Consider the following 11773-nt stretch of genomic DNA (forward strand, 5'->3'; position numbering starts at 1 on the left):
TGCGTGTTCACTTACCTAACATCTTCACACAGGTGCCAAAGACAGCTCTGTAACGAGCTTTTCCAGTTGGTTCACACCTAGTGTCGTTTTAGTTGTTAATAGCATTCCTGCAGGCTACGGAAGGGGACAGTTGCCGAAGGTGGACATCATTTTCAACCGTATCGTCACGTTAAGTTTTACCAGTCAGAAAAAATAACTCACAGAGGTTTTCCTGTGGGGTTGTTTCCGCTTTCCGCTTCAATCAATGTATTACCCCGAGACTTCCCTTAAGACGAAAGAAGACATAATCTTTGGGCGAAATATGTATTGCGGACGTACAATAAGGCTTGGGGTTACCGGTATGGCCTCCAGGCCATGCCGCCCAGACGAAGTACAGAAGTGGAGCCCTAAGTGCCTGCGCAACCGGAGTAATTAGCATAAAATGTAATCAACGTATTACATTATAGCACGTGTTGGACAATTGGGTATTTATGCGTGTCTTCCAAGGAAACTTAGCAGGCCTTGCATTAATGCATACAATCCTGCTATTGCTATAACTCTACAGATAGGTCCACAAGCTGTGACTGTATTAATCTAATCAGCGCTTAATCTGGGCGCAAATAATGATAGGAATGAAAAGAATTTATTTAGTGGTTTGCTGTGGTTAGTTTACTAGATGAAAGTATCACCTGTTAGGGTATTTCTGTTGATAAATATAATGAACAAAATTCCGTTACAGCTTCTGCGTTTGTCTGTTAAATCTCCGGTTTCATCGCCTTGGAACGAGAGAAGAGCACCTTTTTGAACACTAATGTGGAGGTTTACAAGTTATCAAAGTTTAACTGGGGTTCTAGAGCTTATCATCTCCTCGGGATCAAGGCGTCCGCGCCGTCATCTGGTTGGCGTAAGCTGACAGCTTGTCACCTAAACGGTATATCAAAAAACACGATCTATAATTTAAGGTGATAAAATGATTTCACCCAAAGGAATGAGTGTAAAACAGCCATTATCAAGTAATTAACACGAAATAATCTGAGGTTTCTGCCTTGCTGAATCTTTGGGCTATTTGACAACATTCTTTCGTACTCACTTGTTGTCGTTACGTACTTGGAACATCAATCACAAAAGCCGGAAAGTTGGAGTCACCACGAAATTTCAACAAGTATTCTTAGACCAAGACGCCAATCTTTATCCATTTAAGTTAAGTAAAATGATGAATCGAAGTCCTAAATTGGTAGCGTAGTGCATTCTCCACAAGGGTCTCGGAGGAAAATCACCCTCCGTAATCCCGATGTTTCATTGTTTCAATGTGTAGCTATGCACTTTCTCCATTCCAATCCGGGTGACTAACTTTTAACTAGATTTTTTAACACAGGTTTGATATGCAGCCTTTGACAAGAACGTCAGGGTGTCACAGGCATATGACGCTGAGTGCTAGGGTTTCGAATCTTTAAACTACAGCTCATCAACAGGAGTGATCTAGTAGCCTGCGGATTATTTGAAGACGTCTACAAAAACCTCCTAAAAAGTCAAGAGCAATGCCAAGTGTAAACAAGCCGACTTTATTTACACATACCTTTACGGTTACCAAATCCCCTCTATCTGACCTTGTGTAACAAAAGGACGTGTAAAGGCTACGTCAATTTAAATCGAGTTAAATGCTGGGTAGGTGGTATTAATTGCTTAAATGGTCGAGGTCACAAAGTTGTCTCCCCTCTTGGCCTCAAGGTGTAGGTTTGTCCGGGTCACTGGTGGTGCGGGATTGGCGCGTGGTCGAGCGAGAAATCGATCGCTCGCACGGAGGCACGCGGACGCGCGTGCGGAATGCGAGCCACGGCAGTAGAGGCTGGGAAATGCATAAAGGGGCAAAATATATGCTTGAACGCAAGACACTTGCAATAGGGTCCCTTCCTGACATAAACAATTAGGCACTGCTGTTGCGATAGCAGAATTAGTAGGTGAATGCGATGGAATTTGGGGGGAAGAGGGGACGATTACATGCAAGAAATTGGTCAGGTCTTCCACGCACGCGTGCAAATTAAACCGTAAAAACTGCACAACTTTGGTGGAACAAATTTGACTAGTTCCACATATTAGTATCTCCTCAGGCATACTAAAAATTACAATGTGATAAGGAGCAAACTCCACCAAAGTGACCTAAGGAAAATATGGGATTATTTGTACTCACTGAAGTATATAATGACAGTTTGCCAAACCTGTTAGGCTCAGACAACAGCACTCTACTTTTCAACCCTTGTTTCCCATACAAATCGAAGTGATCAAGTCTGACCTTATATTTCGCGGCCTTCCATAACCATTTGTGTCGGGTTAGACCTTTGTACTGTTACAAATGAGCTTCAGATTAAATTCGTTTGAACCTAATTTAATGAGCGGAACTTCAAGTAGTAAATAAGAATGAGACTAGAGTCCTGATAAATGAGCCACCCTTTCGACTTCAAATTACTAATTGCCGACCCACTACAGACTATCTGCTTCGCGGAGGCGTGAATGGAAAACACGTAGACAAGAGAGGAATTTCACTTTTATTTTTAACAGACTACATGCTAATGCACCTCTTTGCTTTTGCCACGGACACGCATTATTCCGCCATAGTTTCGTTACGCAGCGATAATTACAGTGGGAGGAATGAACGATACGAACGATCTCAACACGAAATTCACTTATTGTTCACGATGAAAGACGTCGTATTCGCGAGACAAAAATGCTTTACTTTTTAATGCTATGTAAAAGGTATTTGAAGAAATCACCTTCACCCTGATTCGGGGGTATTTCCCACAGGGTGATCGTTTCTTGGCCTCTCGTTGCTTGATGGAATTCTGCTGTAGTACATCTGAGACTGGAACAGTGCAACCATTTCTAGGAGAATATTTCACAACTTCTATAGGAGCGAAAAAAGCACAAAAGATGTGATGAATTATCTCCAGTGCTTTGACCTTATCAAAAATCCGGTGCTTCTTAAATACGATAGGCTGGAAAGTCAGTCAGCATGACATCATCTATGGAAAGAGTAAGGATTAAGCGCTTGAACCTGTAAATAGGCAATCAATTAGATTCATTGGCGGGGGATCGAGGTCATAGAAGTGGTGGAGTAGTCTTACCAAGGTGACTTCAAATAATAAGACCGAAAGGAACAATCTGGAGCATATCTCCCTCCCAGCTTACATATTAGGCCAACTTGACTTAAAAAACACGCTTAAATTTGCTGGAGACATCTGTAGCTCCAGAAAAAGCGTTCTCAACTTGACATTTAAGAGATCTATCTTCAATAGTTGAGGTGTCGGGAATTCGCCTCATGGGCCGACGCAAAATGGAGGCGCAATCCGTATTGTGCTGATAAGCTCCGTAAGGTCTAGGTCATTCATAATGATGCAAATACATGAGGAGGGTAACGATCCTGGAACTTCAGAATATCCAGACAATAGGTATAAACCTACGCATCTTACTTCTAGTGTACTCGGATTTCTAACATTACCAACAATCTTTACCTCAGTTATTCTGGTCGAGATCTTGATTATGTCCGTGCCCCCACAGGTACATATCAGTAAACAACAAACTTGCCCCATATCTTATTGCTGATCTTTGCCTCTTAATTGCATTTTTAGCTACAGATCTGGCTACAATAGTTATTTAGTGAACTGCCAATGCATACGATAATCCACCGTTAATGTTTGAACATGACATTAGGCGATATAACTGCTGTAAAAGTTGATCATTGAAGAGGAATCGGTAATATATATCCTGGTCTAATTTGATGGTTATCTGGCCGAAAGATTCAAATGCATTTGTATAGTATCGGTAACAAGTCTGCACCAGTTGATTTTTTACCGTCCGCGTACCTCACCTTTGAGAGTAACCAGCACATCATCAGATCCACCAGGTAAGGTAGACTTTTTATGCTGATTACATATAATAATCCATTGGTGAGTTGCTAAATGAGGTGTCAAAAGAGTCCTTGAGGTAATAGTTGGGCTACTTTTAAATACTTCCATATTTAGTGCTTTAAGTACTAGCGTCACACATATGTGACACCCATGTGATCTTACCTGAGACCAAAGTTGCAAACACGCGGCAGGTGTCCTTGATTGGCCTGTAATAACTGTTTGAATCAAATCTTGCTGCAGGCAGGTTTTGTAGAATTGGAAAAATGAAATAGATGCAGGGTGTACTTTGTCAAGCTACATTTACATTTTTTGGCTTTGGTTAGATGCTGACTTGATTGCGCAAGTGCCAGTACCATATTGGAATGCATTACCTAGCCTGCGGTTATTAATCGTTTTCTGGAATCCTAAAGTCAAGTGGAAATTGCACTATCTTACCCAGAGGCTTAACCTTCCCTGGTTTGAGGAATCCAATCTTAAAAGTTGTCCTTTCGGCCTTTAACGAATGACTGATATAAGCTAGACCGAATAAATGCCCACTAGCCCACCACTAAAAATTATAAAATGCAATTCCCTTGATAAAACTATTTCGGTTTGTGGATTATCAATTAGCAAACGCGTCCACAGCACATGCGGTGTGGCTGGAGGAGGATGATCGGTGTGATGTAGTTGTGTGGGAAAAGCTAACGACATCGAACGTTCATTTCAAACATCTGCTTTCCTTATTGGAGACCAAGGCGACAGTAGAAGTTGTATCGAAATGGAAAATCTGATGAGCAAACACTACCCATTTTAAGTATCGCATAACCAGGCAAGTGTGGTTCGCTTAGCACTCTTGTCCTGTCCACTTATCCCATCGCATCCTACCCCTCGAATTTCAGACCAATCATGGTCTTGAGTGTTGAAGGGGCTTCGACCCTCTTACTCACATTACGGTACTCACTAAATCTTTCATTGTTTCTTTGAGGCACCCGGAAATCCACTTTTAGACGTAATAACGTCACACGGTAAAGATAAAATTGTTCAAAGCAGGTACAGTGATGGATCTAAGCATATTGACATTGACCACAACATCTTCAATTTTAAATTACTAACATTAATGACTAGCATAGTCTCTGAATCTGTTGAAGGTCCAAATTTGCACAAGCATTTATTCATTTGAACTGCTTCCTAATCAACCATATTTTGTGTTGCTTAACTTGGAACTCTTTGAACTTCTTGTGGATGATGTACCACCATCACAGAATCTCCATCAATTGTGTATTTCACCTTATCTTGCACCATCCATTTTGGACCTCAATGCGAATGTTAGCCTCTCGAGAGTTTCGTCTCTACAAACAACGACCACAGTGCAAAAACGATCTTGCATTCGGGCATAAATAGTCTAAAAGGTAAGGCAAAATTGTGTTTTTTTTAATATACTTTTACTTGTTGACACTACTACTGACCGACTTCATTACAAATTCGCAAAATAACAAAAGCAACGGTAACACAGAAAGTACCAAGAGGTGAGTTTCTGGAAAGTTCGATTGTGGTAATACTTCAGTTCGAAGTTGTTTATTTACAGTGCCATGCTAATGTCTGTGGCGGGCTTGTTTGGGTAGTGCGAACGTGATTTTTATTGAAGTCACCTGCATCTGCGCCTCCAAGATACCATACACACACACTCAAAGGGAATAAGGGAGGCGAGTGGGCCATTTATCACGATCACGCCTACGCGCATGCCTTCTTCCCCGATCAGCGCACACGAGGCTAGAGATGGAAGACGAGGCGGATGGGAAGTTTTCCCTCTCCACCGCCTCCGCTCCTGCTGCCTCCCTTTCCTGGTCCTTCGCTAGTAGGCACAAATGATGCTGTTGGCATGCTCATCACATAGGCAACATGCGGCAAAAAATCTGCCCTCTTTAATACATAGGGAATTACGACATTTTATTTGACGTAGTCTTTCGCTGTTATAAAATGCCTGGTTTTTTGACTTCTTAGTCTGGCGGCATGAATCTATTCAGGCATCTTAACCTGAGTGCGTCCACTCTTCCCACTGTCCGAGAACAAGTAAGCGTTTCTGGCTTACTTGTCCTTCTTTGTTCGAATTTTGCGCATACAGGTATAGATTATGGCTAAATAGCCCATGGGATTTCGGTGCAATCGAAAACTACATTATCTCAAAGTATAAAAAAAATTTTCCCATGGTGACTTTCTACACCGTTATATTGAATCATCTGAAGAACGATTGTTACCGATGTAACTACACGGGGAACGGCGATGTACCGACGTCAGTTAAGATAAGAAAAATAATCTTATTGAACGTCTACCTTACACATCTTTCAACTTGAATGGCGAAAAGGAGAAACTTGAAAATTGCTAATTACCATTTTAAGAAATTATTTGTATAGATTCGGGTAAATTTTCTCAAAATCGTACTTCATAAAAGGCAAAGGATTTATTTTTCTAACATTTCCCCCCGATATGTAATTAGCTACCGTAAAATCAAAATCCCGGGAATGGTACCCCTTAACTTAAAAGAGCTCGTTGATAAAGCGAGAGATGGGTTGGGGGAGTACTCTAGTTGGCCCCCAGGTCCACCATTGATTGGCCGCATCGGACAAACACCGTCTTTTACACTTACGGGCACGCACACTTGCCAGTGGTTACTAGACGATTCACTACTGGCTTTGTCCATCCCGTGAACGTGGGCCAATTAGCCGCACTCTCTCATTACCGAAATGGCCAATTGGTAGAAAGCTTTTCGCCTTTTACAGGGTTTAGTGCTTCAAAAATTGTGTTGGCATTAACAGATCGAATTTTAGTTTAGTACTTACAACTTGTTTAAATAACAAAAACTGATGGGCTAGCAGGATGGGAAGAGAATCTGATTCATGGGCACTTGAGGGTCCGCTATTGTGCTTCCACTAGGCGGTATGACCTCTGGGCCGTGTCAGTAACCTTTTCAGCCCTTCTGTACATAGGCAATTTGCATAGTGCCTATTTCGTATCAGTATCCCTGCGAAAACGTAAGCGTTCATAGGAGATGGGATCGGGTGTGGGGCGGATTTTGCTAGTTCCCCATTGCTTTCATCGTCATTACATTTTACTTTCTACAAGTTATTTGAATCTTTACCCGAACCATGGGTGCATTGAAGTCAATAGAAGGCATTAGAATAAGTTGGGGGCGGAAGTTGGCACTGGGGGGATAAGTTGTTCAGTCGCAGGGCCCAAACCAGTGCGCCCAACGCGAACCCGTGTCCGCCCGCGCACACACGCACGCGTGCACCCAACCAATAAACTCTGTGCACACTGAAACGTCTCTCACCCTATTGGCCATCCCACAAAAGACCCGCCTTATAAACCAGGCGATTTATCCATAGCGTTCTTTAGATCAGTGACGTGGGCGCGCGAGCGTTCTTTTTGGCACGTTGCAACCAGGACTTGAGATCACTCTACCAGAAGAGAAAGATCTCAGCTTGATCAACAACAAAGGAGGCCTGTGGCCCAACCCTCACTCCAAATTCCTATTACCAGGGAGGAGTAGGGCTACGACATATCAATTGTCGAGACTGTTCTGACCTCTAGAACCTTCCCTATCCTCCAATTGCCAAGAAGGCTGAACTGATCTCTTTTCTTTTGCTAGTGGAAAAGACCGTCAGTGGCCTTCGCGAATCTGCTCACACACCCATTAGCCCACCACTCCCTGCTTTAGCTACCACTTTTTTGGCTTTCTGCTTTCGCCTCCTTTCATTGACGAACAATGTCGGATAGAGAAGATAGTTCAACGCAGTCTTCGTCCGATTTCTCCGACAGCTTTCCCTCCACCACCACAATCAGCACAGTTGCAGTCCAAGCTGGGCAATCAAAGATTATCCTAGCTATTATGCGAGTGAGTGAGATTCTTTTTACGTACTTTATTTTGGTGCCTGTGTTAAAATAATATTCATTTATTTAAGAAAGATTATTTCATGGTGTAAGAACAACTTGGAAAGGTAGATCCATATTCAAGCCATTTACTTGAAGACATTTTCCCTCCAAATGGGAATTCGTGATAAGTAACCAACAAAAGGGAGGAGCAGGGACTTAGTTAAGGGAAATGGTTTTGCGTCAGTGATGTTAGATATCCCTCATATTGTGTTTTATTGAAATCAACAATGATATTGAAAAGGGGTGGAGGATTATTTGCCCCGTATTCGAGAATTACAGCTACATCCAAACACAGGAGTCATAGTAAATCGTCACATTGCATTAAAAATTAACATCTGGTAGGAAGTTGTTACCTTTATCGAAGAAATCGAGTAAGTTATATCGAAACCAACACATTTGCAGTTAAAAATAGTAGCCTAAGTAAACGCCTTCGGCTGAGGTCTAAGAGAATGCTCTCCCCTTCACAGTGCGGCACCTGGATAAAGGTGCGAATTCAACGCATGGAACCAGATCTCTACGACATCGGTTCGAGTGGCACCTCAGCGGAGGTGCGTCACCTTTTGGAGCAGCACGCCAGCCTCGTCTCGAAGTTGGCGGCAAAGCAGGAACAGATCTCGGAGCTACTCACGCGGGCCGAAGAGATGGTCTCACAGCAGCCGACGGAGGGTCAGGCTCGTGTCTACTCTGCCATATCTTCCTCCCTCAACAAGGCGTGGCGAGAGCTCCTCGACGTTCTCGGTAAACGGGGCCGCCTCCTCCAACTGGTGGCCGAGTGCTTTGAAGACGCTGAGACTGTTCATGCCGCTGTCGCCAGAATAATTGAGGCCTCTGCCTCGGATGAATGGGGTGACTCAATGGAATCAGTTCAACGACTCCTTCAGGTATTTCCCACCGTCTAAATTAAATTTACGTCCCGAAAGTGTAAACCTTGTATTTGTTTTATTTAACTTAAATATCGTTCTTAATTGAGGGGTAAGTTTAAGTACTTCAGAGGTTTTTTGTAATTTAAATTTGGAAATCTGTCGGTTAATTCACTTAGGTTCAAGCACATATCATCGACTTGATTAGAATACCTATTAAAGACCCGTTTATGGAAAAACCGTCTGTCCTGTGAAAAACCATGCGGAAAATGATATCTTGAGAGACGAGTCAAAAATTTGGGTCGAAAATTAAGCTACACATATTTTTAAAAGCTCTCTCCTTAACTTTCACCGGTTTGGTGCTTAAATTATTTAATATATTGTATACTTTATGGAAAAAGCCATGTGGAAAGGGAAGGTCGAAGAGTGTAAACATCCTGTGAACTGGTATAAAGTATAGGCGTTCAGAGCAGCGATGCTAGATATTTATGTGCTGCGTTGGCGTTGGCAGGAGCATGAGGAGCTGAAGAGCGTGGAATTACTAGAACCGACTCGTCGGATGTTGGAGGCGGCCAATGGGGCGTTGGAGCTGCTCACCCGAATGGCCGTTCGTACTGGACAGACACCCGAGTCCGGACTGACTCGTACCAGCGCCGAGACGCGTGAACGCATCGCCGCGGTCACCGGAGATGCCAACGAGGCTCATCGTTTAGCCGAAGCCGCCTGGGAGCGACGTGCCCGACTCCTCCAACTCCGTTTCACCGTCGTCCGACTTGAAAGCGAACACGAAAAAGTTGTTGAGTGGTTCTCCAAGGTAAGACGCGCTCCTCTTTCCAATTTTCCTTTGTTGCTCACTTATCGCAAGCTATTATGTGTCCTCCTCTAGTGCATTCTATTTCTTATAACCTGGTCCAAACATTGTTCTAAAAACTCTTAACAATTCTTAAATATCATGGATACTTTTAGCCAAATCTTATTCTAAGTTGAAAGTGATTTTCAGTTAGACATTGTGACCGAACTTGATTTTCGTCAGCTGTATTGCGCTTGTGAGAAATATAACGATAAAAGACGGGAGGTTTATATCACTTGTTTACAGGTTGGAGAACCGAATCTGGCTGCCGCATTGCCTGGTGGTAGCCTTCAAGACTGCGAAGCTGCGATGGAGGCCTTGATGGGTCTAGCAGTAGATGCTCGTGAATACCAGCATATTAACACTCGTCTGGTTCGTCAGGCGCAACAACTCACCCTTCCACGGAGTGAGGATGAAGAAGAACCTGACTTGGAAATGCGAACTGCTCACAAGGCTCTGGTTGATCGGTTCGCCACCTCAGAGAATTACATTTGGGAGTTTATCGATCGCATCGAATCCCGACGTCGATGCCTCCAGGCTAGCATCATATTCTTCAGTGAAGCCTCCGTGGTAGGTCTCAGTCAAACAACCCATCTTTTTTGCTTGACCTCCAAGCTGCTCAGCCTACGATGCTTTTTTATCCTTCATACAGCTTCTCAACCATCTTATGACCCTTGAAAAGGACATTAGTTTCGCCAGTACATCCCGACAGGAGGTTCGTGATGAGATCCTCCAACGACTTACTGAACTTGAGATGCGGGTCTCCGGACTTCGAGAGATCCTAGCCGATCTTCGCTCACGGGTGGACGAAAGACCATCTGTCACAGCACTGAGTCTGACACCTGTGGCCCCATCACGACCCATTTCCCCTCTAACCTCAACCGCAGATCTCGCAATGTCTGCAAAGCTAAATGAGATCGAGGAAACAATTGTTCGATGTCGCAGGCTATGTAGTGGCTTCCCCAGCCGAGACATCAAAGACCAACAATTCAAAGAAATCGACTACAGGCTCACTGCTGTAAGTCTTACTTTGTGTCCCAGACCATTAGTGGTCAGGTTCGCCATTAACGTGATGTGCATTCTTGTCTTTTCCTAGCTGTGGCGATGGATGCAGGAGAGGATCGATGGAGTTTTGAGAACCCACCAGTCACCAGGAACAGCAATTTCTTCAGTTTCTGACTTTGAAGACCTTCACAGACATCTAGAGAGACAAATGGCTTATCAAGATCGCGAAATTTCGACCCTTAGCACACTCATCCTATCCTTGCCTCCGTCCTCCGAAAAACAAAACTTCCAGGTACGAGTAATGGTTCTGAACTCCATAGATAACTTACTTTCGAAGAACTAGTCGCAGGTGTGGTACACCCGGATAGACGAATTATCTAGCCCATATCTCCTGGTGGGGTGTTTGGATGGAAGAATTTGCGTTCCATTGAACTTTTATTGACAGTAGCAACACCGCTATCATAGATATATGGATTCTACCGAGATGTTTCGATGAGAATGGGATGTGCATTTTTTCTCCCTCATTTACTGGTAGCTACTATTTTTAGAAACCAGTGAATGTTAACCTACGCAATTTAAACAAAAATACTTAAGTTATGTTTCGTTCCAAAAGGACACCAGATTACGTTAATGGAGTGGTTTTACTTGAGGATATCGTACCAGAGCACAATGAAGTGTGAATACTAAGATAAAGTATTTTGTCTTTCCCGAACCTAGACCATATAAAAGAAGTGGTGGATTTTGCTTTACGGTAATGCACATTATTAGTGTTGTCAATGGCTAACAACTTAAAAAAGCATATGTGCACCTTTAGCACCGCCTGGATGAGATAACCGAAGCGTGGGCACATCATCGCCGCACCATTACCATCCGCTTGCGCATCGCTGACGACCTGAATCGTCTGCTGAGGCGCATTCGAGAGGACGAGTATTACTACCAGGCGTTGAATGACCGTCTCAAGTCAGTCGCCATTGAAACCCCACTGGCGCTCAGTGGTGTCGACTTGCGTGTCGGTCAAGAACTCCGAGAAGGCGAGATGTCAAACATTCAAGCAGACCTCTTGGAGGTCCGATCACGTCTAGAGTCCCAACAGCGGATGCTGCAACATGCCCTTGACGAGGTGAACGCTTCATTCTAACCCTCAGATCTGTGAGAGGATCATGGGTTAACTTCAGCTAAACAATGGAGCCTCGGCTCACTTTTTCGACTTAATAACAGACCCCACATAGCTTGTTCACGGTGAATTGTGAAAATATTGTTAAATGGGA

General features: G+C 43.5%; 2 protein-coding genes across 2 annotated transcripts; one reads left to right on the forward strand and one right to left on the reverse strand. All coding sequences in view use genetic code 11, as the record gives it.

Annotated features, from left to right (window-relative positions):
• Positions 1-1724: 1724 nt before the first annotated feature.
• On the reverse strand, positions 1725-6558 carry EGR_03385 (hypothetical protein; the record flags this gene model as incomplete). Its single annotated transcript, XM_024492634.1, has 3 exons — positions 1725-1825; positions 5596-5712; positions 6387-6558. The coding sequence occupies 3 exons, from the start codon at positions 6556-6558 to the stop codon at positions 1725-1727; spliced, it is 390 nt and encodes a 129-aa protein (XP_024353035.1).
• Positions 6559-7623: 1065 nt separating this feature from the next.
• EGR_03386 (hemicentin) lies at positions 7624-11643 on the forward strand (the record flags this gene model as incomplete). Its single annotated transcript, XM_024492635.1, has 7 exons — positions 7624-7752; positions 8258-8671; positions 9162-9464; positions 9747-10070; positions 10153-10518; positions 10597-10797; positions 11320-11643. 7 exons carry the CDS (start codon positions 7624-7626, stop codon positions 11641-11643), a joined length of 2061 nt encoding a protein of 686 aa, XP_024353036.1.
• Between the last annotated feature and the right edge of the window lie 130 nt (positions 11644-11773).

Source organism: Echinococcus granulosus (genome assembly GCF_000524195.1).
Source record: "Echinococcus granulosus chromosome Unknown EG_S00017, whole genome shotgun sequence".
In the NCBI taxonomy this organism is placed as follows: domain Eukaryota; kingdom Metazoa; phylum Platyhelminthes; class Cestoda; order Cyclophyllidea; family Taeniidae; genus Echinococcus; species Echinococcus granulosus.